The 27100-nt window shown below is 39.1% G+C and overlaps 1 protein-coding gene across 6 annotated transcripts in view; it reads left to right on the forward strand.

Moving 5' to 3' along the window:
- Window positions 1-310: 310 nt before the first annotated feature.
- LOC149024276 (putative UDP-N-acetylglucosamine--peptide N-acetylglucosaminyltransferase SPINDLY) overlaps window positions 311-27100 on the forward strand; it is a 93105-nt gene continuing 66315 nt past the window's right edge. The window contains exons 1-11 of one of the 6 annotated variants that reach the window (XM_089144591.1): window positions 311-613; window positions 827-977; window positions 1095-1530; window positions 14994-15155; window positions 15275-15450; window positions 15545-15620; window positions 18390-18518; window positions 19456-19575; window positions 19707-19775; window positions 19891-19972; window positions 25928-26022. In XM_089144591.1, coding sequence (XP_089000717.1) covers window positions 1120-1530; window positions 14994-15155; window positions 15275-15450; window positions 15545-15620; window positions 18390-18518; window positions 19456-19575; window positions 19707-19775; window positions 19891-19972; window positions 25928-26022 — 1320 coding nt within the window. In that variant the 5' untranslated portion in view covers window positions 311-613; window positions 827-977; window positions 1095-1119. The remainder of the gene's footprint in view (window positions 614-826; window positions 978-1094; window positions 1531-14993; window positions 15156-15274; window positions 15451-15544; window positions 15621-18389; window positions 18519-19455; window positions 19576-19706; window positions 19776-19890; window positions 19973-25927; window positions 26023-27100) is intronic. The other 5 variants (XM_089144592.1, XM_089144590.1, XM_089144589.1 and 2 more) reach the window with 5 other exon arrangements.

A 27100-nucleotide genomic window follows, 5' to 3' on the forward strand; every position in this document is an offset into this window, starting at 1 on the left:
CCTGCCGCTTGATTCTATATCGTTCGATTTTATTTTGACGACATGGTATAATCTATGCCATTAGCTGCATGCTGCAGCGGTTGCTGCAAATAGTATAATGGTTAAAAACCTAACTTTCTCAGTAGAGAAGTTATGGATTCAACCTTGCTAGTGACATATGTAATATCCTATCCCCAATTTCTCAATATATAAAAGTGCCTTTTTATAAAAAAAATATATAAAAAAAAGAAAATAAATAAACCGAAGAGAGCTCGTAAAGGTTTATCATAGATTTTTACATTAATTTCTGTGTTTATTATACGTTTTCAGAATGATAAAACACTCCCTGAGGGTTACCAACAGCAAAGACTTGACAGCAGCGACATAAACACAGATCGCAATCCCATTCCCGACCAGGAGACTCACTTTTGCCCACACAACTGAAGTGGACAAAGTCTCTCTGTAGCCTCCCTTTCTTTTTCGAGGGCTTTCGCTCTCGAGAAAGAAAGCCTTATTCCAGCTCTCGTAATCCTTAACCTTCACCCTTCCCTCCTATCCTACGCTCCATTGTATTGCAGCGTTCGCAGAAGGCATCTCCATGTGAACATTCATTCTTTTCTTCCTTAAATGTAAGGTTGTAATCCCTAGTTTCCCCTATTATTTCTTCCCTTCGTCGCACTCTCATTTCCCAAACTCAAAGAAGAAAAAATTATTTGAAATTGGTTTCTTATTTTCAGTTATAGCGAGAATTGAGAAGATTTTCATCCCCACCCGCCATTTAAATGCAAGTTTAGTCTGTGTTATGTAATAAATTTATTTGTTGGCAAACGGTTTTCTGCACTGACAGAGCGTTTGGTCTTTAGTGATGTTGATGAAGCCAAGATTTTGTGCGGGAACTGTGATCAAAGAATGCGCTTTTGGCTGTGCCCTCGAGCTCCCGTTGCAGAGAAGTGGCTCAAAAGTTGTAATTCGTTGTTGGAATCTTGATTAGAATTTAGGTTTTCCCCCTTCCATTTTGGTTCAGTTAGTGGTTTCCTTTGATTTAAAAGTTCAGTGCAGAGGTGTACTGCGTTTAAGGTGTAACCTTTCTTATGTCGAAGGATACTTTGGTGCAGAGATTTGCAGTATAGGTTCGATTAAATGGCGTGGACAGAGTCTTGTACTGGCAATGGTAGACAAAGAGACGGCACTGATGATAATGATTTGTTGAAAGGAGAACGCCCTTCTACTGATAAGATTGGTTCTCCATTATCCATCTCCCCAGCACAGAAGAAGTTGGAAGGGAAGGATGCTTTGTCTTATGCCAACATCCTACGCTCCAGGAATAAGTTTGTGGATGCTCTAGCTATCTATGAAAGTGTCTTGGTTCAGAACAGTGACAATGTTGAAGCTCACATAGGCAAAGGAATCTGCCTTCAGATGCAAAACATGGGTAGTCTTGCTTTTGAAAGTTTCAGAGAAGCAATTAGGCTGGATCCACAAAATGCAGGTGCTCTCACTCATTGCGGTATTCTGTACAAAGATGAAGGTCGCTTGCTTGAGGCTGCTGAGGTATACCCCTATGATGGGCTTCTTAAGTTGTTGTTGCGAAACCATTTATCTTTCTGAGTTGTACCGGTAATACCATGTACCTGCTCTGCGATTGGGTCTCTTGTCTCTTTCTCATGCTTGCAGCCACACAATAGTTTCTGTTGTCTCTTTTTCATTGTTTAGATACCTTTATGTTGATTTTTCTCACCACTTCACTGATTTTTGACATGGAAGACTCATCCTTTGGTAAGTATTACTATTACTTAATAAAATTCTTGTGTGAAGCGTGCCTGAGATTTATGCTGATTTTTGACATGGAAGACTCATCCTTTGGTAAGTATTACTTAATAAAATTCTTGTGTGAAGCGTGCCTGAGATTTATGCAGGATATCGTTGTGTTGGCCAGCCCAAGGCATGGCATTGCGTGCTTGTTGGGAAGCGGAGTCCAGTTGGCCAACTTCAACAAATCCATAGAGAACACATACCAAGAAAATTAACTCTTAGAATTTATGAGGCTAAGAAATTCTGAAGGACTCTTAAGTAAGCCTAGAAAATATTGAAAGGACTCTCTGAACTACACAACAGAGGGCATGGAGTTTCAATGGATTGACATTTTTGGTTTAGTTTTTTATTGTCTTGGGGGTAGATTTCTACGTCTAGGATTTGTTATCTATGTATGGAGAACTCTGAAGGGGATTTTGGAGTTCTAAAGGGGTTTTGGGATTTCTATCTCTATCTATGCAAGTTCTGGTTGTTCTCAAAGGGAACCATGAATTGAGTAGAACATTTGCTCTCTGTGGAAACTTTTACATGGGAAACTCAAGTGGGACTGAGGTGGACTCCTTCGATTGTGACCTCGGTCTAGTGGAACTCCTGACTGTTACCTATTTATCTCCCTTTGTGTTTGTTATTGTTAAAACATTAAAACATTTTATAAAAGACATGACCCTGTGCACCATGGGGGTACACTGGGTCATGTACTCTCCATTTTAAGTTTCTCCTTTTTACTATTTACTAGTTAATATTTACCCTTGAACTTAGATACCAAGTAACCTATTGTAGGCTCCAGATTTGTCCAGTATTCTGGGGTGATATGTTTCCGTATTTGGTAATATTCTGGGATAGAAATCTTCTTCTACGGTCCTACTTCCGTCACGTAACTGGGAGGGCCCTTCAAAAACTAGGCCCCAATTGGTGGCCCTATAGGGTGGCTGAATCCTAAGGGGTAAAATTTTCATTTTGATAGCCCCTTTGGATTCCAATTGGCCCAGAAAAGTTTTATTAGGGCCCCAAATCTACTTTTTGTTTTTGATTCGAGTTTGGTTAGAATCCTGGTCTCTTTAGGAGTCCTAGTTGAAATCCAATTTTCAACTTGGATTCCTTCTTTGGTAGGAAATTTAATTGTGCAAGTCTATTTGTTTAGGAGTTCTAATTGAAAACCCTCTTTTAGATGTGAGTATTTAGTGTGACATAGTATTCCACTTCAAGTTGAATTCCTTGTTGAGTACTAAGTAGTCTTTTATTTTGTTGAGTCCTATTTTAAATTTTCTTCTTGTAAGAGGCTATAAATACAGCCCCATGCAGCTGTAATGGATTAGACTTGATGAATTGAATGAATTGAGATTTGAAGGAAGGATTGGAGTCGTGGTTTCCAAGGAGGATTCCCACAGCTGTGTGATTGTTAATTTTCTGCAAATTCATACCTCTCCGCCTTTCTTCATCCCTGTGGCAGCCTTGTACTGTAGTTTCAAGTCTCCATCCCCAACTACAATGAGTAAGTACAACCCTAGCCCCCTTCCCTACCCTTTTCCACCCTGCCAATCCTTGCGCAACCCTTCCCCTCCCTCCCTCCCTCCCTCCCTCTTGCTTATGGCACCCTCCCTTCCCCAGCCCCCTACCTCTTTGCAGGCCCTAACCCTAACTCTATACCTACACTATAAACCCAAGAGATCATAAAACCTTGTTAAGGAATAATTCTGCAATTAAGAAATTCTATTAAAACAGAATTGCTTTCTTCAAATTTCAGACCCAAAACAGCCTGGCCGAACCCTAAATAGCTTTCTCACTTAACCCTAGATCTTCTCTGACCCTAGATCCAAGGTTTGGGAGTCAAAACCCTTAACCGCATGACATAATTTATTATATACAGCTGCTGTTCATTTAAAATTGATCGAACCAAGCAAGAACAGTAAGATTAGACCCTAAATTGCTGCTGGTTCTCGAAAAGAGGATCCCAATGGCTGGCCCCTGATCTGGGGTTACATCAATTGGCATTAGAGCTATGTAGACCGCCATTTGAGGGGTATGAGACTGAATTGAGACCGCCATGTAGACCTAATTGAACTCCTACCACCCTAGAAGAGCACATTTGATCCTATTTCAGTGAAGGACAGAACTAGTGACGGGGTGTAGACTATCACAAAGTCAAGCACAAACTCAAGGATTTCAATGGTTTCCTTGATCCACAAGTATTCTAAGATTGGAGAGCTGGCCTAGATGATTAATTTGATTTGTAAGAGTTGTTTGAAGATTGGAAGATGAGACTAGCTAGGTTGAACAAGTTGGTGTTGCTAGAGATTGGTGGAACACCATGGAGTGTCAGTTGTGCTATGAGGGGTTAGAACTCACCACTGGGAACCGATTGAGAGAATTAATAGATAGATACCTACTAGATGATGTGAACACCTGTTGACCCCTCCATGATTGGGTCCAAAACTCCGACCAAAGAAACCAATTTAAAGCTGGCCAAATCCCTTGCAAGGGTATTTTGGTAAATTTTTAGGCCTTTTAGGGCTCAATATGGGTCTAGATTGAATCCTCTCAATCCAAGGGTTATGGATCTAATTTTATTATTATTTTTTATTTGGGTTAGTAAATTTTGAGTTATGATTTATGAAGAGTCCAAGTCCATTACAAGTTAGTTAGATTCCTTATCCGAGGTGGTTCTTATCTTTTAGGAGTTTGTTTTGTTTAGAGAGTTCTATTTTGAGTTAAAGTTGTTGCTTGAGTCCTAAGTTATCTTAACTAACATGTGCTTTTAAGATTAACTTAAAGTGTGTTTTAGTAAGATTCCAATCTAAGGGTTGAGATCTTGTAATAATTTGATTCCATTTTGAGTGTTTTCGTCTAAAGTAGGGAATCCTTATCTATCAAGGATTCCCAACCTCAGACAGAATCTGTTGTTTTAAGGCTATAAATAGCCTCTTCATGCAATGTAATTTTCAGTTTTGATGAATAAAATCTATTTAGTTTTTAATTGCCTGAGTGGTTGGCATGGTTCCTTTGAGGGGGACTCTTCGGTTGTCTATTGAGTGTATTCTAATCATCCTCCACTGCAATCAAGCATTCAAGTCATCAAAGCAATCAAGCACAGCAACCTCCATCTACTAGTAAGTACAGTGGCTCCCCCATCCCTTCCCACTTTCCTGCGCAACCCTAGAACCCCTCCCATCACCCCTGTAGCATCCCTGCCCCCCCTCTTTTTAGGACTAGAAAACTACCCCAACCCCATTGCAAATACCCCCGCCCCTTCCCCTTCAGTTTCAGCCAAGCCTTATCCCTCCCCTAACCACCGTAACCCTCCCCTCCCCTCCCCTTTCTTCTTCCCTGCAATACAGCAAAACGCTTCGCCTGTTAAACCTTGATTCCTAGCCCCCTTTCACCCCTCCCTAGATCGCACTAAGCTGTAGAACATACTCCTACAGTTACCTTCCCAATCAGCCGTATTTCCCTAACCCAGACAAATTCTGCAATTCATCTTCTACCTTGGAAAAGTTCTGCAGAATTTTAAAACTTCTGAAACCCTAAATTAGTTGAACCATACCTCCTTAAACTCTCTATAACCTTGAAACCCAGTGCTGAACTTACAAAACCAGTAAGACAGACCTAAAACCCACACTGGCTGAACGCTCCCCCTAAACCCCAATTTTGACTTTTTAGTTCAAATATCAAATCTGGACTTCAGTTTGCAGAACAATTCAGGCCTGATTTCCAGTTACAGCATGCTCTAGAGTACCTGAAAACCCCTGAAACATCCTTCCCCTTCTCCTAGATTTCCTGGGCAAATGCTAAGTCTAGGGAATTACTAAAATACCCCTAACCCTGGACCTGGTTCGATACCAGAACATTATAAGACCAGACTATAGGAGTAATTCCACACACTGAAACAAGGTAATATGTCTATTGCAGATTATATTCATCAATTTGATTATCTGGATTCTAGGACTGGCGCTAGAGAAAGCAAGCTTGAAACCATGACTAGATTCAAGCTTAGGCTGAAACATGACATGCAGATGGCCTTAGGAGTTACTGATGTAGACTTGTTTGACAAAGCCTTAAGGGCTGAAGCACTGTTGGCTCAGGAAAAAAAAGCAGTCAGGACTACATGAAGGACTCCTCCTACTCTAAATCACCTCCATCTACCACCCTCCTGTAAATCCTCCACGGGGAACCCTTCCACCCATAACTGATTTCCCCAACACCAACAACCTTGGAGAGTGTTCTACTACCATGAGAAGGGTCACTTTGCCAGAGATTGCCCGCAAAGAAAGGGAGTTGCTGTATTTGACCCTATGCAGCAAATCCTGAAAAAGTGATTTGCCCTCCACTGGGGGCAGACCCTGAGAACGAGTAAGGTAAAGAGTGCATAGAGCAGACCCCCCACTTGAACACTATGCCAAAGGTTCTATTGTTAGAGACTGAAGGATAAGACTGGAAGAGTAGTATCTTCTGCATAAAGTTTGGTAAGTTTTTGGCCCAAACAATTGTAGACAGCAACAACATGTCTACGTGGTGTTACAGAATTGCATTAGAAGGACATGGCTTAAGACTCAAAAGCATCCCCAACTGCTTCAGGGTCTCCCTCCTTAATAGTGCCAGACTCGAGGTGACTTATAGATGCCCAGTACCAGACTACCAGTAGGCTTACATTCCTACTCTGAAGAAATCTGGTGTGATGTGGTCCCCTATGAGGCTCGCCGACATCATCCTTAGAAGACCTTGGTTGTATGACAACGATGTCACCATCATCAGTAGGGACAATGAGTGCATGTTCAAGCAGAAGGGTCAAAAATTGTTTTCTTACCTCTCAACCTTCTAGAAGAAGTTAAGGAACAAGAGACGCATAGGATAAATAAGAAGACCGCAAAGCATGACCAAGAGCTCCTAGTGGTCCCACCCAAGGAAATGAGGAAAATCACCAAGGACTTCAAGAGAATTGAGTCAGGGCAAGGAAATTCTACCCATTCATCGGGAATGAATGAATTTAAAGAAAGGGAGAGTTGATGTTAACCAGGGAGGGCCCTCCAAATAAGGGCCGAAATAAGGCATAAAACTAGGCCCAATTGGCGGCCGTATAGGGTGGCTGAATCTTATTAGGGGTAAAAATTGTCACTATGAAAACCCTTTTGGGGTCCTAACTGGCCCATAAAGGTTCAATATTTTATTAGGGCAATATCTACTTTTGTTTTTCATTTGAGTTACTGCTTAAAGTCTTGGTCTATTTAGGAGTCCTTGTTGGAATCCAATTTTCAATTTGGATTCCTTCTTAAATAGGAAGTTTAATTGTGGAAGTCAATTTGTTTAGGGGCTCTAATTAGAATTCCTCCTTTTGTTGTGTGAGTAGAGTCTTACTGTGACTAGGAATTCCACTTCAAATTGAATTCCTTGTTGAGTCCTATTTTAAAATTCTCTCTTTTAAGAGGCTATAAATATAGCCCACTCAGCTGTGATAGATTAATCTTGATTAATTGAATGAATTGTAGGAAGAATTGGATTGGTGGGTTCCAAGGAGGAACCTGATGGGCACATTTATGTGTGAAATCTTAGGGCATAAAGCATGCATTTTACACACTTAGAGTGGAGCTACCTTGGGTTTTATGTTGTTTTTGCAGATTTGAGGACTTTTCAAGATTTAAGCAAAAATTTGGAGTTTTGGGTATGAAACATGCAATTTTACACGTCAAAAGGTTCGTTCAAATTCTCAAGTGCGAAAATGGGTCTGATCTGGAGCATGATGGGCTAGAGATGTGATTATGGGCCAACTCTAAAATATTTTAGAAATAAATAAGCAAATTTTGATTTACGGCTGAGATTATAAGTTATCAATCAAATCTACAGAGGTATTATTGGAAATTTTTGTAAAGAGAGTCCTAATGGAACCAAGTTGGATTGTATTCCACTCCAGAAAGCAAAGTCTTGCTCATCAAGTTATAGTGCACTCTAAAAGCTTCCTTAAGTAAAAAACATGGAGAGAAGTCCTTGCATGCTTCAATATTTTATTTCCTATTTGGGACTTGGTCAAAGAAGGAAAAAGAGGAAAAAGAATCCTATTCAGAGAAGGAAGAGGGAAAAATCCCGTTTTTCAGTGTCTCTGTCCAGTTTTGATCAATCCCTTCATCGAATGGTCATCCGGTGTCCGATTGAGCTGATTTTTGGAGGAGAGCTTCACGACTTCTTGGTCCTCAAATCCAACGATGGAATTGTGCATTTGATCCAAGTCGGTCCGATTAGTACGCCAAAACCCTCCTTGGTTGAGTCAGATAGGAACTTTGAGTTTGATTCAAACTATGTCAAGAATCATATCCCATGTAATCTATGAAATTACTCTATAAAAGGAGAGCATACTCCAGCAAGGGAGAACGTTTTTTGGAGCTTTGGAGGAGCAAACTTTCTTTTTTCTTTAGTTTATTTAGGTTGTCTACACTTTTTCTTTCTCTTTAGTTTATTTAGGCTTTCTTTAGTTTTCTTTGATTGCTTTGTGGGATTCTAGTTTCTAGATTGAATGTTAAGGTTCAATTTTTCTATGTAATGCAACTTCAATTTCAATTTCAAGTTCAAGTTTCAAGTTTGAGGATTTGTTTTTCTCTGGGTCTAGCAATTGCAGATCTAGATCATTCTAGATCTGGTTGTTAGGGTTGATTGAGATTCGAATCGTTCGTTCAAGTTTTTTTTTATTATTCGAGATTCAATATGCAAGTAACCTTTGCCAAATTTAGCATTTATGATTTATTCGTTCGTTCAAGTTTTTTTTATTATTCGAGATTCAAGATGCAAGTTTTCTCTCCCCCCTCCGTTCCCGCTTCTATCTACCCCTCCATATTTTTAACTTATGATTTATTTTTCAGCATTTATTTGTTGTTCTCCTTTCCCCCTGGGTCCTTGATCAAAGATGCTTATAGTCGTGCCTCTCTTTGGTTAAAGTTTTTCTTTTCCTTTTATTGCTTTGTTAATTACTTTTTGCAATTTTTTCTCGCATTTATTTATTGTTTTCCTTTCCCCCTGGGTCCTTAATTAGAGATGCCTACAGTCGTGCCTCTCTTTGGTTAAGGTTTCCCTTTTCCTTATATTGCTTTGTTATTTACTTTTTGCAATTTTTTTCTCACATTTATTTATTGTTCTCCTTTCCCCCTAGGTCCTTAATCAGAGATGCCCACCGTCGTGCCTCTGTTTGGTTACGGTTTCCCTTTTCCTTTTATTGCTTTGTTATTTACTTTCTGCATTTTTTTATTCTTGCCTTTTATTTATGCGTATTTATTTAGTAGATGATGAATGGTTAGGTTACGTTTGTGTTATTTTTAGTCTCAATTCGATCGCATTAGATGTATGTGTTAGGACCGCTCATTTAGGTTAATTTTATTTATTAAAATTTTGAATCATTGCACTCTTGTGTTACCTTAAGAGGTTAAATTCTGAAGTGGCATGTCTCCTTGAGATCAACTCGTTAGCTACACGATACCGTGTGCTTGCGGTTATTTTTATATTGCAAATAGAACCCACGGCTGTGTGATTGTTAACTTTCTGCAAATTCAAACCTCTCCCCCTTTCTTTAAGCCTGTGCCTTAGATATTCCAGTTTTCTGAAGTTTCAACTTTCACGTCTCCATCCCCAACTACAGGAAGTAAGTACAATCCCAGCCTCCTTCCCTACCCTTGTCTGCCCTACCGACCCTTGTGCAACCGCTCCCCTCCCTCCCTCCTGCTTGCGGCACCCTCACCATCCCAAAACCCTTATTCACTTCATCCCCAGCCCCCTACCCTTTTGCAAGCCTCTCCCTTCCCTCTCAAACACTATGGTAGTTACTCCTCTCCCTAGACCCTTCCTTCCTATCCCCTTCATTAAACAAAGAATCATCAAATAATCATTCATTATAAAAAAGAAAAGTTTTTTTGAGTAATTTAAATGATATGAATCATATGATAATTGGTGTTCCTTCTGCTCATTCTCTCTAGTCGCAGAGTGGCATACCCAAAAAAAGGCATTCCCCAGCCCCATCTGTCATTCCTTTCTTCTTTTTATTCTTCTCTTCCTTCTTGCAGTGGCCTCGAAACCCAGAAAAATTTAAGACTGTAAACCCTAATGTAGGTTTTTTATTCACAACCCCTTACCCCATCCTAAGACCACCATCTGCTTCCCCTACCTTACACTTTACCGTAACCCTAAGCCTAGAAACCCTAGAAATCATAAAATCCTAAAAACCATAAATCCTAATTGAGGAATAATTCTGCAATTAAGAAACTATGTTAAAGCAGAATTACTTTCTTCAAATCCCAGACCCAAAATAGCCTGGCCGAACCCTAAGTAGCCTTCTAACTTAGCCCTGGACCTTCTCGAACCCTGGATCCAAGGTTTGGAAGTCAAAACCCTTACTGCAGGACATCAGTGATCTTATACAACTTCTGTTCATTTAAAATTCATGAGATCACACCTAGAACAGTAAGATTAGACCCTAAATTGCTGCTGGTTCTCTAATAGTGGATCCTGAAGACTTAACCCTGATCTGGGGTTACGTCACTCAGCTATATAAATAAAGCTCACTGCCACATCTTGCATAACTCTCCCTCCCCTTCTTTCACTTCATACTCTTCTCTTCATTTTTCTCTTGTTCTCAGTTCTGGTTTAAGAGGTGAGATTATCATGACATGGTATTGGAGCTGTGAATTTAGATTAAGTATTGAAAATAAGAAAGTTAGGGCGCGCTTGGTAACGGGCCAAGGAACTGTTTTGGCGTTCTATTGTTCTCAAAACGCAGAAAAATGACTAAAAAGCGTTTGGCAAAATTTGTCATTCTATCGTTTTTAAGAAACGAACCGGTCCAATTTTCGTGTTTGAGAAGGCTTTTTGCACAACAACTTTCACTTATTTTGTCGTTCTCAACAACAAAAAGCACATCTCAAAATTAGGCATAAAGAGGGACACTTGACCCAAATTTTATTTCACACACAACTTCTTACTCCTTTTCACCTTCATTAAAAAAATAAAATAGAAGTCTTCCCATGAATGTCTGGTAAAAGCAAAACCTCTATTGTCTCTCTACCTTGCTCTCTGACCTGTGTATTCTCTCTCTCTCTCTCTCTCTCGTCACTCTAATCTCCTCTGTCCTCATGTTTTCTGTTCTGTCCGTGCTCTCTTCAATCCCCCAGAGAAGAGCCTGTATCAATATTAGAAGCTTGCAGAAATAAACCTGACTACTTCAACCACCCAGAGAAGTTCAACCAGACCCAGATAACATAAATGGCAATTCTATAAAAACAAAATCAGAAGTTGGACTAAAGATTCAAATTCAGAAGTTCTTGCAGAGAAAATGCAAAAGCAGAGAGGGAAGCAGGATGGAAGAACAGCGGAAAAAAACCAGAAAGAGCAGATGTGAATAAATTTATGGAGGATGCCTTTAAAAATTATTTGTTCGAATTAAAGGACAAACACCTTTTACCACCAGTCAACGCTGTATTTTTCTGACTGAGAGAAGGAGAAGAAATTAGAGAATACACCATTTAAGAACAGGGCCTGGTTGGTTTTAACAAGTGGAAAAAAAGAAGCAGCAGGGCCTGGCAATTTGCATTCAAGGAATCTGGGTTCTGGGTTGGGAGAGGGAGAGGGAGAGTGACAGAGGGACAGGGAGATCAACCAGTGGACCAATGGGGCACCTCTCTTAATTACACGTCCTTATTGACTCGTCCCATGCAAAGCTTTTAAAGCAGAAAGCTCTCTGATGACACTTTCTGCTTAGCTCTCAGGACAGAGGAAATTCTCCATTTTTCAAAAGAAATTTCCCATTTTATCCTCATTTTTATCCAGTTTCAGTGGATTTATATAAACGGCTAGCTTGTTTGTTTCAATGAAAAAGAAAGGAAATCGGAGTAGCTTTATGTGGCATCGGTTTTTGTGCAGAAATTATGAGGTGGAATTTTGCTGGATTTTTGAAGATTCCAGTTTTCTAATAGAAGAGCTTCTTGCTAGACTACTGCATTCAATTACACCCTTCAAATTGTTTGAAGGATCTATAGAACTACTGATATGGGGACCAACAGAAGATTTTGAAACATTATGATACGAGGCAGTTAGGAAACCTCCTTCCCACTTAGGAGAGGAGATTCCAGGTTTTCTGCCCTTTTTTCTTTTCGGTAGAAATTCCAGGTCTTATGCCCCGATTATACATTGGAACAGAGCTAAAATTAGAAACTGGAGATGAATTTTTTTTGGGGTGGGGGGTGGGTGGGGGTAAAGCAGGAGATGAATTAAATGATACAAAATGGTGAGTATGAACAGGATAAGGAGGCATTGATGTTCCCTTCTCAAGTTCAAATACTTCATCAATTAATTAAGTCCAATTCAAAGAAAAACAAATCTAATCCTATTAAGCAATAAAAGTGAAGAAATATCAGCACTGGATATGGTCATCTATGTGTTCTCTAGGAAGTTGCACTTAATTTATAATCTGTGATGAGGCCACACCCAATAGTGTGATGTCTGACCAAAAGGTTTTGAATTTTTGTATTTTAAATATTAGATTATGTGTTTTAAATCTCAAAAAGCTTTTGTTTTTTGGGTTTATTTCATATATGTATCAATGACGTTTTTGTAATAAGACTTGTTCTTAAAAACAAAACTTACCAAACGCTGATTGTTTCACAATCGTTTTGAAATGTTCTCAGCAAAGATTTTACCAAACAGTCAAAACTTTGCTTAGACCGTCGTTCTTTGATGAAAATGCTAGAAAATGATTCTTGGAAAAAATGCAGTTCTCATAAAGAACGTTATCAAACACATACTTATTATTTTGAGGGTCTTCTTGAGTTTCTTCTCTCAACCTTTACCTATCACAGCGGTTGCTGCTTTCAATTTACTCTGATAAGATTCGACTATCATTAGATAAAGAAGTAAATCTTTTAAGCTTGATGTACATATCTGCTGTTGCCCACGCGATTTTTTGAGAGTTCATTTCTCTGAACTTTGTGCTTCCATAACCTTCTGCTGCTGCCTCTGCCACCTGATGATGCTGGAATTTTTGGGGGTTTGTTAATCACTCCAAAGGAAGATCTCTCTCTGACTTTGATGCCCCTTTTAGTGTTCTGATTTTGCTCTTTGAATTTTCCTCTCCAAAAGGCTGGCGGTTCCCTGGTTTTTGTATTGTTTTCAGTTAACAGGTTGGTGCCAGGTTCTTCTGTGCCATCTAGATATTTTAATTGTTTGGGAGTTTATTTGCTGCCATGTACAAGTTATTTACATTTACACTACTGAGACTCTTCTTACATTGAGTTCATTTCAACTCCTGTGCTGGCTGGGTTTTGAGCTCAATTTAGTCTTATTTGCAAGCCCCTGTTATTTTTTATGTCTGACTCCAAATCTACCCCTAATGTACTTCAAGTTTAGATCATCACATCACAATTGAACTGAGTGGTGTATGAATGGGCTCAAGCAGTGGAAGCTTATATTTATGTTAAAGGAAGAAGAAACTAAATTAAGGAAGACCCTCCTAAGGTTGATTTAAAGATACTATTACTGTCACTCTCCATGATGAACGGATGCAAGAGAATTCAATTTTTAAAATCTTTTCTCAAATAGGTTGCAACCATATTGCTGCCAATGTGATATTTCATGCATCAGCTAAAGGAGTGTGTGACGATCTTACTGAAAGTTACTTCCAAGTGAAAAATATTTTATGTACTTATAAATTTTTTCCCAAGTGATAAACTTTCCCCTCGAACAATCAAATGCAATTTCTTCTCGCATGCAGAAAGGTTATTGATGTTTTGATCCTAGCACTAATCGTCTTTGTTAGTTCCAATGTTACTGAGGACACACTGTCTTACTCTATATTGGACGGGTTGTCAAGTGTGAGTCCCCAAAAGGGGAGTCAGTTTATAGGCCACTCACATGTTGTCAATTCGAATGCTTTCACATTTGCTTTCTTTTAAGGTTCCTAGGACCATCTACTTGAATTTCTACTTGACTAGTAGAGCAAGGCAGGCTACTGTTCTTTTTTCTTCTGGGCACATGGATCAAAGCAAGTACCCCATCTAAGGTAAGGGTAAGGTTGGTTGTCCCAGAGGTTCCCTGTTGACCATGCTTCTGTCCCTACCATTCATTTGCTTCCTTCTACTGGTGTGGAGTCTTGGCTATGCTAGTGTACAGGAGGCTACCCGCATAGCCCAATGCAGTGCCTAATGTCCTCCAGCCCCTGTACGTTTTCTTCCTGATCAACCTCCTGTTTTTGCAGATCTTCCAGAGTTACGAGTTGCTCTCCACGAGGGTACTCATCTATACTTTAAAACCTTCCACTGTATACCCCATTGTTATAGTCTTGTTGATGCAACCTTAGGTCTTGGCCAGTCTTCAGGCTCCTCTCAATTTTAAGATTAGCCCTCATTACAAATCCCTCAAACACCACATTAGAACCATTGCCACACAATTGCGGAAGCTTTATATTCACCTGGTTTGAGCCTGCTGTAGAAAATACAACTTCTCATTCAGTCTTCTTCATTTGTTTCTGCTGCAAGGATCTTTGATATGACATTGATGGAAGGGTTGTAGTCAAGGTATTCTTCATTATAGGGGTCCTGTGTTTTCTTCCTCCTTTGTGACAATATGTTCTATCATCCATGGCTCTGTCTACTGCTGATACAATGGTCATCCTTTGATGACTGTTGAGAATAGAATCCCCTTGAAATAATAAAAGATAGAATCCCAGCTCCCTTGTTTAGGAACCATTTGGTTTTTAAAGGCATTCATACACAAATCCTTCCCTTTTATAAATATTAGAACAGTTTTCTGGTTGGGCAACCAAAAAACGGATTCCATGATCTGGAGTTGTCAACTATGGAGAAGGCAGAATTCTCCTCTCTGTGGAACAAAGTGTCCAAAGTATCCCATAATGCTGTTTGTCATTAAAGCTTTCTCTTCTTTTGTCGGTCAGATCAGAGAATCCCTGCTCTTTTTATGATAATATATATTTATAGAAGAACTGCTGTCTAGGGAACAGTACCTGTAAGTTTGTTCTGGTGATCAATGAAATGATAATTTCTCACATTCTTGTCAATTAATTATTTTTATCACTGCCTCCACCCCCAACCGATTATCTTGTATGCTTATTCTGATTCTCTCTGTTCCAGTCTCCTTGCTTCTAGTGATGGCTTCCTTTTTTGGTAGTTGCTAATATTTTTCTAGTCAGTGGTCAATTCACATGTTAACAAATTTTCTTTTTGCAGTCATATCAGAAGGCTTTAAAAGCAGACACTTCCTATAAACTGGCTTCAGAATGCCTAGCGATTGTCCTGACTGATCTTGGCACCAGCTTAAAAATTGCTGGCAACACTCAGGAGGGAATTGAAAAATACACCGAAGCTCTTAGAATAGACCCCTGCTATGCTGTAATGTCATGATCCATGTTATAACTTTTATCTGAATGCTTGTATGATTATTGGATCGTCCACTTTGTGCTAGCATGCAGATTTTATTAATTCTAATATGTTTGATGTTTTACATGCAGCCTGCCTATTATAACCTTGGGGTTGTTTATTCAGAGATGATGCAATATGATATGGCTCTTAGTTGCTATGAGAAGGCTGCAGTGCAGAGGCCCATGTATGCTGAGGCATATTGTAATATGGGTGTCATTTATAAAAACCGTGGGGATTTGGAATTGGCCATTGCTTGCTATGAGAGGTATTGTCATTAACTATCTCTATTTGTCGCATTAAAGCCTCAAATGTAATGAATGTTTGTTAGGTATAACACTTTTGGTAATTCTTTGTATCAGGTGTTTGGCTGTGTCACCAAACTTTGAGATTGCAAAGAATAATATGGCAATTGCCTTGACAGATTTAGGAACAAAGGTAGTTTCCATTTCCAACGGGTCTCTCTGATATCTGCAGTATTTAAATCCTGGTGAAATAGTTTCTGAAATTCGTTGTGTAAAGTTGTATTCAAGAGGCTGGTGTGCTTGGTGTATGACACCACTATGTTAATTTTTGTTGTTGCATTAAGCCATTGGTGCTTTTAAATTTGTTAAGGAAATGCGTTTTTCCTTGGCGTTTATGTATGGAGAAGATTCAACAACTTTTTACTGTAAGCATTTTTTCCTGGGTTGGTGGGAAGTTGTTGCTTTCATTGTTTTTTTCATGCTTGGTGAATCCATTAAGCATAGTTGTCTAGGTGTCACGTGGCTCTCTTCATGTTATCTCAGATTCTCAGTACATCCAGACCTAGAAACTGGTTTTGGGGTCCTCTCCATGTTATACATGTTAAGTATTTCTTGTGTTTTACTATAAACAGTTTCTATAATGCCATTTTTAGCCCCTCACTTCTATGTATAGAGTTAGGAAGCAAACAATGGCCTGGGTACTGGATTATAAGTTATACCTAGTGTTTGTGCCTTCCTCACCCATGGTCCATTTTGACTAGCCTTGCATTGGTGCCAAAACAACCCTAATCAGGTTTTTCTTTAGGTTCCGGCCACATTTCCTTTTAAAGAACTTCTCAGTCCATACTATACTTTATTGTCTTGCTTTTACTATTAAACCTTTTAATATAGTCTCCTGTTCACTCCCGTTCCTTCTTGGTCAGAACCATTTCCGAGTTTTGGTCAAGCCAGGTTTAAGATGGGCCTTACCCATACTGATGCAAAGTGGTTGCAATCATCACAACTGAACTTCCATTGGGATGGTATTTGAAGTGAAGTGTTCAATTCCTCCACAATTGAAACACTTTAGTGGTTGCTTTGCGTTGTTGTTCCCTTTTTCTCTTTTTAGGCTTCTAATGTAGTTGTCTTCCATTCACTGTCTGAACTTTCTGCCTTCAAAACTCTTGGCTTGCTTTGTGACTCTTCTGTGCTTTGAAGGCCTCCTCTCCAACTGCGGGTATGGATTTACCAGTCCTTATATGTTGTTAAACCCATGCATCTCGTCTGTGCTAAACTTGTCTAGATCCTTGGCCTTTTCAATTTGTGAGGCTTGGAGTCAACCTGGGAGTTAGTGTTCTGAGGATGTTTCTTCACAACCATTGAATTGTTGATCCTTTCTCCAAGTCCTCTGATTGCTGGATTTGCTCGTCTAATGTAGCCTTCAATATATTCATCTTCACTTTCTCCCACCCTGCAAACAGTGGAAATGGTGTCTGCAATTTTGTTGTGAGGATGTTTCTGTACAGCCATTGAATCATTGATCTCCTCTCCAAGTTCTCTGATTTCCGGGTTTGCTCTCGTCATGTAGCCTTCACTATATTCATCTTCACTTTCTCCCACCCTGCAAACAGTGGACATGGTGTCTGCAATTTTGTTGTGAGGATGTTTCTGTACAGCCATTGAATCATTGATCTCCTCTCCAAGTTCTCTGATTTCCGGGTTTGCTCTCGTCATGTAGCCTTCACCATATTCATCTTCACTTTCTCCCACCCTGCAAACATTGGACATGGTGTCTGCAATTTTGTTGTGAGGATGTTTCTGTACAGCCATTGAATCATTGATCTCCTCTCCAAGTTCTCTGATTTCCGGGTTTGCTCTCATCATGTAGCCTTCACCATATTCATTTTCACTTTCTTCCATCCTGCAAACTGTGGACGTTGTGTCTGCAATTTTGTTTTGTTGATCTTGGCATCACCTTCATGGATGCTTCTCATTTAGTCCCCAGTTTTCTTTAGCTGTTTGCAACCCATACCTATGACAAGCTCACGGTCCACCAGGCCACAAGAAATGGCATCCATGGCCCTTTATCAGGAGAGGTAGAGGGTTCTGCATGCCGTTCACAGCCGTGACTGTATCACATACTGAGTCTTGAAATTGCTTTAGACTTTAGAGCTTTTTCTTTTTTTTTTTTTTTTGGGAGGGGGTGGGGGGAAGGGGGTATTTTTGCACCTCAAAAAGTCACACCTGCGTGGACTTCTTTTCTTACCTTTGGTTCACACTTTTGAGTGCTTGGGCTGCACCCATCTAGTGCAGTAAGTTTCTTAATACTTCTTGTGTTTAGGAATGCCAAAAGAACTTGTCAGTTGGTGACACTTTGTCTATAATAGCTCTTACTGTTTTGATTTATTAGCTCTTTCCCCACTAATGTCTCATGATGGTTGCATGTTGGGCCTTATTTAAGTGACGACTAACCTTTTTTTTTTGTGTGTGGAGCCGCTATGGTCATTTATTGCATAAGTTGGGCATTATCAATTTGAATTGACTTACCCCAATTGTGATGAATGTAATTTTCATATTCTCAGTCATAGGGCTGTCTTTTCCCCCCATGTTTTAAAAATTGACTTTTCTCGTCTCTATTGTATCCGAAGGCTTCTGCACAAGCAGAGTCCTTTTGGGGTGGGGTGGGGTGGGGGTGGGGGGTGGGGGTGGGGGCGGTCCTATGCAGCCTTACCTCAGCAATCTTTGCTGAGAGGCAGGCTATTTCAATGCCTCTACTTTGTGTTTGCCAAATCTATCCTTGGATCCCACTCTAAGTTCTTTCATGTGCTGGATTAGATATCTGTGCATATGAGTTTCCACAACGGCATATCTTTCCTAGGTACTTCGTAGGTTTAGATGCCATCTAACTTTGCTTTATCTGTTTTCCTTAATTCAGTGTTAACATTCACTTTTCTTAGTCCCAAATTCTGCTTTTTCTAATAAGGTCAAACTGGAGGGAGACATGAATCAAGGCGTGGCATACTACAAGAAGGCTTTGAGTTACAATTGGCACTATGCAGATGCATTGTATAATCTTGGTGTTGCATATGGTGAAATGCTAAAGTTTGATGAGGTGAGTTTTCCCAATAGAGTATGTTAGACCATCTGATGATATTGAAGATCTTTCCCCACAATGTTTTTAAGGTTCTAAAATCTTAATTTTTTCAGGAGCATGATGATTCATATAAAGCTAAACTAAGCAACTGATCAACAGGTTATCTAATTTCTTAAGGGTGTGTTTCTTTGACTGATGGAAAGGACTGGGAAACTTGTGAGGGTAGATCCCAAATCTTGTGGGGGTTGATTGACATGGAAAGAAAAGGCGAGGAAATTATTCAATATGCACTTTGTAATGGGGTTTAGTGGGAGTGAGGAAATGGAGATGGAATGGGTTATTTGGGAAAGACAGAAAATGGGAGAAGGAGAGAGACTCAAAAGTAACTTTTCCATGATTAGTGAACTTTGAAAGTGAATTGATTCTTTAGTTGAGTTTTAAGTGGATTTGCACCTTGTATTATAAAATTCGTATGTAAACTGGTGCTAAACTAGACTTCATGAGTTCTTAGATAATGTATAGTCAACACAAAATATCAATGTAGTATTTAAGTGCCAGGATAGAGACTATTTTAAGTGATAAAGCATTGAGGTTGGGCTTTAAAAATGCAGTGGGTGGTAGATGTGAAAGAAGGAAACAGAATGACTTTGTGGTAGAAAAAATAACTTTTAGTATTTTATTCTGGGTGGTGGTTGGAAAGAATTGCAAAAGTGACAAGAGAGGATGGGAAAATGAGATGTTTACAAACTTGATTTGGAGAAAAGGGTCGAATCAGGAGAAGAGAAAGCAGATTTAGTAATAATTATTGCCAATATGTTCACTTGTTTCTTTAATTTGCATAGATGCTATAAATGTTCCATGTTTATACTTTATTTTATTTGAAAGTGGTTGTTATTTTATTTTCCTGCTGTTTTATGTCTCTAAACACAATTTAGAACAAACTTCTACCATGTAGGCAGTTGTGTTCTATGAACTTGCATTGCATTTCAATCCCCACTGTGCAGAGGCATGCAACAATTTAGGAGTAATATACAAGGACAGAGACAACCTTGACAAAGCCTTGGAGTGCTATCAGGTGAGTATTAGCTATCATGTTACATTGTTACACTTAACGTTGGTTTTACAATTTTTCTGTCTTCTTGATCCCATATCGTCTTAATATTATCTTGGAAAACCATGAACTTGAATTGTTTCTGGACTTTGCAGATGGCATTGTCAATCAAACCAAATTTCTGCCAATCTCTAAACAACCTTGGCGTTGTGTACACTGTACAGGTCTATCATTTCTATATAAATTCATATTTGAAAATGGAACTGATTACATGTGTTTAATATGCATTTGAACATTGAACTGATTAAATGTGTTCGTGATTGCTAAAATTCTCTGTAGGGTAAATTGGATGCTGCGGCAACTATGATTGAAAAAGCTATAGTTGCGAATCCCACATATGCTGAAGCATACAATAACTTAGGTTTTTCCCCTTCCAACACCCTTCTCTCATTGTCAGCCAATTACTTCTTTCTAATATTTTCGTATGTATCTTAACTTGAGAGTTTCTCAGCTGCTTACCTGTTCCAAACTGGTTGAGTTTGGTATTACTACCATAACTTTTATCCGGCAAAGGTCCTATTAGATTCAATCTGACATCATAGTAGATTTCAGAGTTCCACCCAAAGGAGAACATCAGGTTGAAATTAGAGATCAGAACAGGAATAGTGTGATAGTAGTTAAACAACAATTCAAATAAGTAATGTAAATCCCAACTCTAGGATTAGTCTTCAGGATCAGTTCAGGTGAACCAGCAGTAAATTTAGGGTTTATAACCCTTTGGTGTTGGTATAATGCTGTCTTGAAAGGTTTTGGGGTTTATGAATAGGGCCTGTAGGGTTCATGTATGGCTTCGAGTCTAGGGTTTAAAGATTTTCAGAACTGAACTTCAGATTTAGGGTTTAAGAAATTAAGGGTTTCTAGTATTCTAGGGTTTGCTGAAGGTAGAGTTGGGTGATGTAACCCAAAATTCTGGGGTTTTTGCACTTGATTATTTTATCCTAAATTTAGGGTTACTGTAGGATCCTCTCCTTGTGAACCAGCAATTAAGGACTAATAATTGTAGTTGAGGATTGTGTGGGATGGATTAGGTAAAAATTAGGGTTTTAACAATCACTAAGATGGGAGTAGATTTTGGGTTGGTTAGGGTTTTCGGGTAAAAGGTATGGAGAAGAGTTTTATTAACAAAGTCTAGATGGGTTGGGATAAATTGGGAAAAGGGTAATTAGGGTGTTAACGAAAACCAAGATGGGATGGTTTACTTTGTAATGGGATATTGGAACTCATCCTAGGTAGAATGGGGTGGGAAAGGGAAGCCTGCAGTTGGGTCTAGGGAGGGTTTAGGGATGAATGGATGAAGGCATGGGGCTGTTTCAAGGTTCTTGGCTGATCTTGATTGGGTTCTTCAATTCTTGGATGTATCTTGGACTCTTTTCTTTCTTGATCTTTCTCTCTTCTTTCTTTCTTTCTTTGCTTCCTTCCTTTTTGAATTTCTCAACTGCTGCTAGATCAAGAAGAGAAAAAGGAGAGGGAGGGTGGGGGTTTTCTGCTGCAAGGGTTAGGAGAGGTGGGGGCTTGCTGCCGCAAGGGCTAGGGGAAGGGGGAAGGTCTTGCGATGGGTTTGGGAAGGGTAATTCAGTTGGGGAGGGTGCTGGGATTTACTTACTGGTTTAGGAGAGCTGTTGGCTTGAGAGGGAAGTGTATCAGGTCTATTTTTGACTAGGAAATGGACCATCCATTTCCCTTTGGAAGGACACCTGTCCATTAGTCACATTCAAAGGTTGAGATTAAATTAAAATATAAAATTTTCTATCTTCTAAATCTTTCCTTAACCTTTGGATGTGACTGATGGACGGGTGTCTGATAAGCCCCTAATAACCAAGGGAAGGAATAAGAGAGAGTATGCAATATCACCTACAGCTGCTACAGGGGATCCAAATGAGGAGAAGACAGATGGCAACATCCAATTGGACAGCAGCCACTAACCTGCTGTAAACAGAGGAGCAGAAGGAAGTCAGGAACAATCCAGGTGGCAACAAATAAGTGGCTGATTGTGTAAGAGTTTGTTATGCGTAGGAGTTTGTTAGAATTCAGAGAGTATGTAAGGGAGGAGGAGATGAAAAGGGGGGGGGGGGTGAGAAAAAACAATAGCAAGCTGTGCTTGTGGGAGAGGGAAGACCTCTCGGGGAAGCTCTGGGTGTGGAGCTGTTCTTGTTATTAGGGAAGTGAAGTTGTTCTTGTTTATCTGATTTTTTATTTGGTTTTTATTAATCTCAGCAGTCCTTATTAGTTAGTAGAATTACAGTTTGTATTCAGAGTTATAACCAATCGGTGTTGCTTAATGAAGATGACTGTTAATTCAATAGCCTGCTGATATATGTTTATGAGTTCAGTAGCTTGCTGTTATATGCTTCCAAGTTCAGTAGCTTGCTAGTGATAATTCCTATTAGTTTGTTAGAAGTAAAGGATCAATGGGGGTTTAGGGAGGGTCCCATCAGTGTCCTTCATCCGGAGGGAAATGGATGGTCTATTTCCTTGTCAGAAATGAACCTGATAAAATTTTGCTTGAGAGTGAGTTGAAGAAGGCTGTTGCAGGCTTGAAGAGAATGCTGGAATTTGCAGAAAAGCTGACTTAGACTGTCAACCCAAGTCATGGGCTATGCTTCCCATGAGTCCATGTCTTCAATTCTCATTATCTTCAACTGAGTTGTTTACAAGGAGGTGGGGGCTTTATAGAGCCTTACATAGGGAAAACGGAATTGGACTTAAACAAGGAAACTAGTTAGGACTCAACTAGGGAATCCTCTTTAGATTAGGATCCTTTTTACAGCTTAACAACTAAATATCCACTAAAAAGGAATATTCTTAAAACAGCTCTCAAAATTAATAACTAATTATTTAGAAGGAATCTTGCTTTAAAATTTATTCCAATTGGGACTCCTACTTTGGCCAGGACTCTAAACACTAATCCAATTGGAAAACAAAAAGTAGATTTGAACTGTCAAAAATATTAGGAAAATTTCTCAGCCTCTCTTGGGTGCAGAGGAGATGGGAAAAGACCAAAATACCCTTTTGAGGGTTCAGCCAGCCCCTTGGCTTTGTTCTTGGGCCAGTTGCTGCTAGTTCTTGGAGGAAGAGAGAAGTGGGGTGGGGGGGGGGTGGCTTGCTTACATCAAGGGGGAGAGAATGATGGATCCTAGAATGAATTGGACTCGGTTGAGGGGTTAGAGACATATAGTGTTGGGAGGTTGCTAGGGTTTTAGGAGCAAAAGATGATTTGTGAATTTAGAGAAGAAGGAAAGGAGGGTTGTGATGAAGAATTAGGGTTGGGGAATCGAAGGGGTTGGGAGAATATGGGTATGTAAGGTTTTTTCTTTTTTTGGGGTTTGTTGGGGGGGGGGGGAGCTGGGGCAAGGAAAGGGAGGGATGAGTGAAGGATGCGAAGGGAAGGGGACTGGGGTTTAAAAAACCTAGGATTTGCAAACTTAATGAAAAGTTCATTCATATAATTAGTATATAAGATAGGAAAATGTAACATAGTCATTAACTTCAAATATAACCACATCAGTCACAAATCAAACTTCAAAGTTAAACAACCAAATTATCAAAACAACTAAACAACCCTACTCGGAGACAAAAAGTAACTCAGATACCTGCTGAATAAATAACTGAGGCATTATGCATACACTTCCAGTTGATAACCAAGAAAAGTAACATAAAAAAAAAAACAACCCAATATCAGAATTGTAGAGAAGAAATGCTAATTCAGAATCACAAAGATGTGATACTGGGTTTATTGTTGGTAATCAAAGATGCGATGTACTGATATTGGGTTTACCATAGAAGTACTATTTTGAAATCTTAAAGAAGAAAACAAAACTTCTAAAAGAAGGATTTAAAAAAAAAAAAAAAAAAAAGGGCGCCAATAAAGCGGTGGCTGGGAAAGCAAACCATCCAAAGTTCCCACTTGGATGCTTAAGCGACTGCTTTATTGACTTAAAAAAAAGCGATGGTCGCTTTGACTGGGCAAGGACCACCCAAATGCTTAAGCGACGCCTTAATAACTATGGTAATTACATACTTTTAACCTGAAATAGTACCTTGTGTGAGAGAGGCTTCAGCATCCTTTTGGATAAAGTGATATTTGCCCAAAGGCATTTGATCTTTAAGCCCCAATTTTGTCCTTATTGGCTTGGACCTTGGCCTCCTTGTTGGTCCTTTTGGAAACCAGCAACATTTCTACATTCCATTGCTAATTGCCCTTGCTTTCTACATTTATAACATTCTGTACTTCATTGCCTTCTTCTTGGAAGCTTCTTGGCTTCTCCCCACCATGGTGGGAGATCTCGCGAGATATCTTGCTTTTTCAAAGAAGAGAAACCGGATGGAGGTCGAGAGCAGAGAGTTGAGATATCTCGCCATATCTCGGCCAAATTTTCACTTGCAACTACTCTTAGCATGTCTACAACATCGAAGGAAGATCAATCATTCTTTGCTTGTCATTTGAACATATGATTTAATGACTTATATGGAACTTCTAATGGTTGTATGATTTTATTAATCTATTCTTGAAAATTGAGATTGTAATACTCTTATGGATGGAATTTTGATGAAATTTAGGTTACTTGATGCATTTGATACACTTGCTTTTCATTTATATGCCTTAAAGGTTCTATATTATAGGTTGTATTACCTTGCATTCCTTAATTCTACAACATTTTGGTTTCCCACTATGGATAGACATAGAAATCATACTTAGGGTTGTTTTCTGACAAATCGAAGGCCACCAATGTGTTCAATAGGCCTTAAATAGGTTTGAAACCAAGTTTCAGCCCAATTGAGACCTTAAAACCCACCGAGATGGGCCGCCGAGTCGATGTCAAAAAATTGCATATCTCGACCAAGATTGTTGAGATCTTGGTGTTTCAAGGTGGTGAGATCTCGCTCGAGAGCGAAATCTTCTACCTTGCTCCCCACTCTAGATACCTGCCAAGTCCATTAAAATATGGACCCCAGTTTTAACACCACCAATGGGGGTGGGGGAAGATTAAAGACATTCTGTTCAAGCATCACAGTTTCCCCTCTTCAAAAATTTTTGTCATTGAAATTGATGTACTATATTCCTAAAATAGGTTGGGAAACTTTGGTTACTTCTTGTCCTATATTTTCCATGAGGCTTTTTGCCTTCACATTGTACCTTCATAGGATCTTTACCAGTGGTGCAATTCCTTAAGGCTTTGCTTATGGTCTAGGAATTCCACCAGTTCTTCATAGGGGGAGGTCTTCCTTCATTTGCAATGGTTGCTTTATGATGTGTGATGGAACAATGACATTTCTTGAGCCAATTCATGGAACATATCGTGAGTACTGGACAATTCGGTGGTAAAGGCAATTTATGGAAGTCTATACAAGCTTTTCAAGACGTTTGGATGGTTTCATGTATCAAGGGTTCAGCTTGCGTTTCTTTCCTAATCTTATCACAGCATTTTGTTGTATCAATTTTAAGAAGTACTCTTGTTGCCAACCTTGAATTCTAGTGATTTAACTTCCTTTCCTTTATCAGTATTAGCTTTTCACATGTTGCATTCCAACAAATGGGAGATCTGTATTCCTTCCATAGAATTACCATTTTGTTGGAGCAATTTTAAGAAATACTCTCATTGCCGACCTTGAATTCTAGTGATTTAATATCTGCATCAGTTCTGTGGTAACTCTGAGCTGCGCTAACATCCTTTCTTTCATCAGCGTTAGCTCGTCACAAGTTGCATTCCAACTACTAGGAGATTTTCATTTCTTCCACAGAATTACCATTTTATTGGAGAATTTTAAGAAATGCTCTTGTTGCTTCATCACCGTTTGCTTTTCACATGTTGCATTCCAACAAATGGGAGGTCTGCATTTCCTAAAATAGAATTCTATGGAAGGAAATGCTGATCTTCAATTTGTTGGAAACCTAACGTGGAAGTTAAACACATGGGAATTCTGCATGTATAAGCACAAAACCATGGAATTAATATTATTAAAATATTTCAATCAAGAAGCAAATAATAGTAAAATAGTTGCTACAAGGGAATTGGATATTACGTTTATGCCCAAATCTAGACTCAGGACCTCTGTTGCATTTGTTCTTTTCTGGCTGTTAATAAGCTAGGTTATATATTTGTTTTATTCCTGCGGAGTAATTTGGGCTATTCGTCTTTGTTCCCAAGTTTAAGAAGATGCTGGATATTATTTCCTTTTGTTCTGTTTTAGATTTTGATTTTTGACATTTCACATTTCTCTGTAACATATGAATTTTGAGTCTGTTAGTTCTTGCTGATTGTAATAATCTGTTTTATTGAGATTGAACTGAATTTCACATCTTTGATTCACTGTGTAGGGGTTCTTTATAGAGATGCAGGCAACATATCTCTGGCTATTGAAGCATATGATCAGTGCCTTAAGATAGATCCTGATTCTCGTAATGCTGGGCAGGTATTTTGGTGACTGCCATTTTGCATGTTCTATGTATTTACTTGAATAATTTCCACAGGATTTGCCTGGGGTCCTCCAAACTAATTTTCATTGGTCTAAGATCTATGGCCTGTAGCATGCAGACAATTTTCACCTTTTTTTTTTGGGTTGGCATGCTTGTTGTTTTAAGAAAAAAATTGTCATTCTTTTTTTCTTTCTAACCAATCCATGTAGTTGCTAGAGAAACTGTGACAACCCTGTTTCAACTGGGATAGTTTGGAGCCATTATTCTGATTACTTGTTCATGCATGACGGAGCATGAATGGGACACAAACTTTACATTCTACCGCATATTACCCGTGCTTTAAACAGAGGAGGCATTAAATGGAGGCCTAGCTCTTGCTAAGAATTTTGACAATTACCATGTCATGTGTCCAAATTTTGTAATAGGATTTTCGACTCTTTAGTCTTATACTTTGGTGTTTCCTTGATGGTTGTTATGTCTTAGGTTTCAATCAAATGTGGGAGTTAGTGTGGTGCTGTTGCTTAAATAAGAACCTTAGTGATGTAATATGGATTGAAAGACTCAAAACTTACCGATATCAAGATGATATTTTCTCTCAGAATATGACTTAGATTGTTGAAAATTCACATAGTACGAAGTTGGATGAGTAGAATAATTCTGAACTCCATTTGAGCGTGAAAAATTCAGCATGTGATTGTTTGCTGAAAATTAGACTCAATTTGATGATTTGATGGCCCAAATTCATGGAAACAAATCTAAGTTTTGCAGGTGACTGGGTTAGCATAGGAGTTAAAAACAATATGCAATATCTCGATTTGCTTTGACCAAGGTTTGAAATCAGCCTCGAAACCGAGATATTTTCGAATTTCAGGGAGATGGGTCGAAACTAGGTACTTTTCCCTGGAAATTTGGGTCCCTGGTTTCAGCAATATTAGGGCTGTTTTTTGACCTGGGTTTTTGCATAAATACCTATTTAAAGCCTAGTAAACAAAATATGAGGTATTTTGCATTTAAGAATTGACTGACTGTTAAGAAATGCATGATTTACCACTTCAGTGGTCACCACATTATGTG

The sequence above is a fragment of the Hakea prostrata genome, chromosome 2 (assembly GCF_041222555.1).
Source record: "Hakea prostrata isolate BN-2017 chromosome 2, UWA_Hpros_2, whole genome shotgun sequence".
Classification (NCBI taxonomy): domain Eukaryota; kingdom Viridiplantae; phylum Streptophyta; class Magnoliopsida; order Proteales; family Proteaceae; genus Hakea; species Hakea prostrata.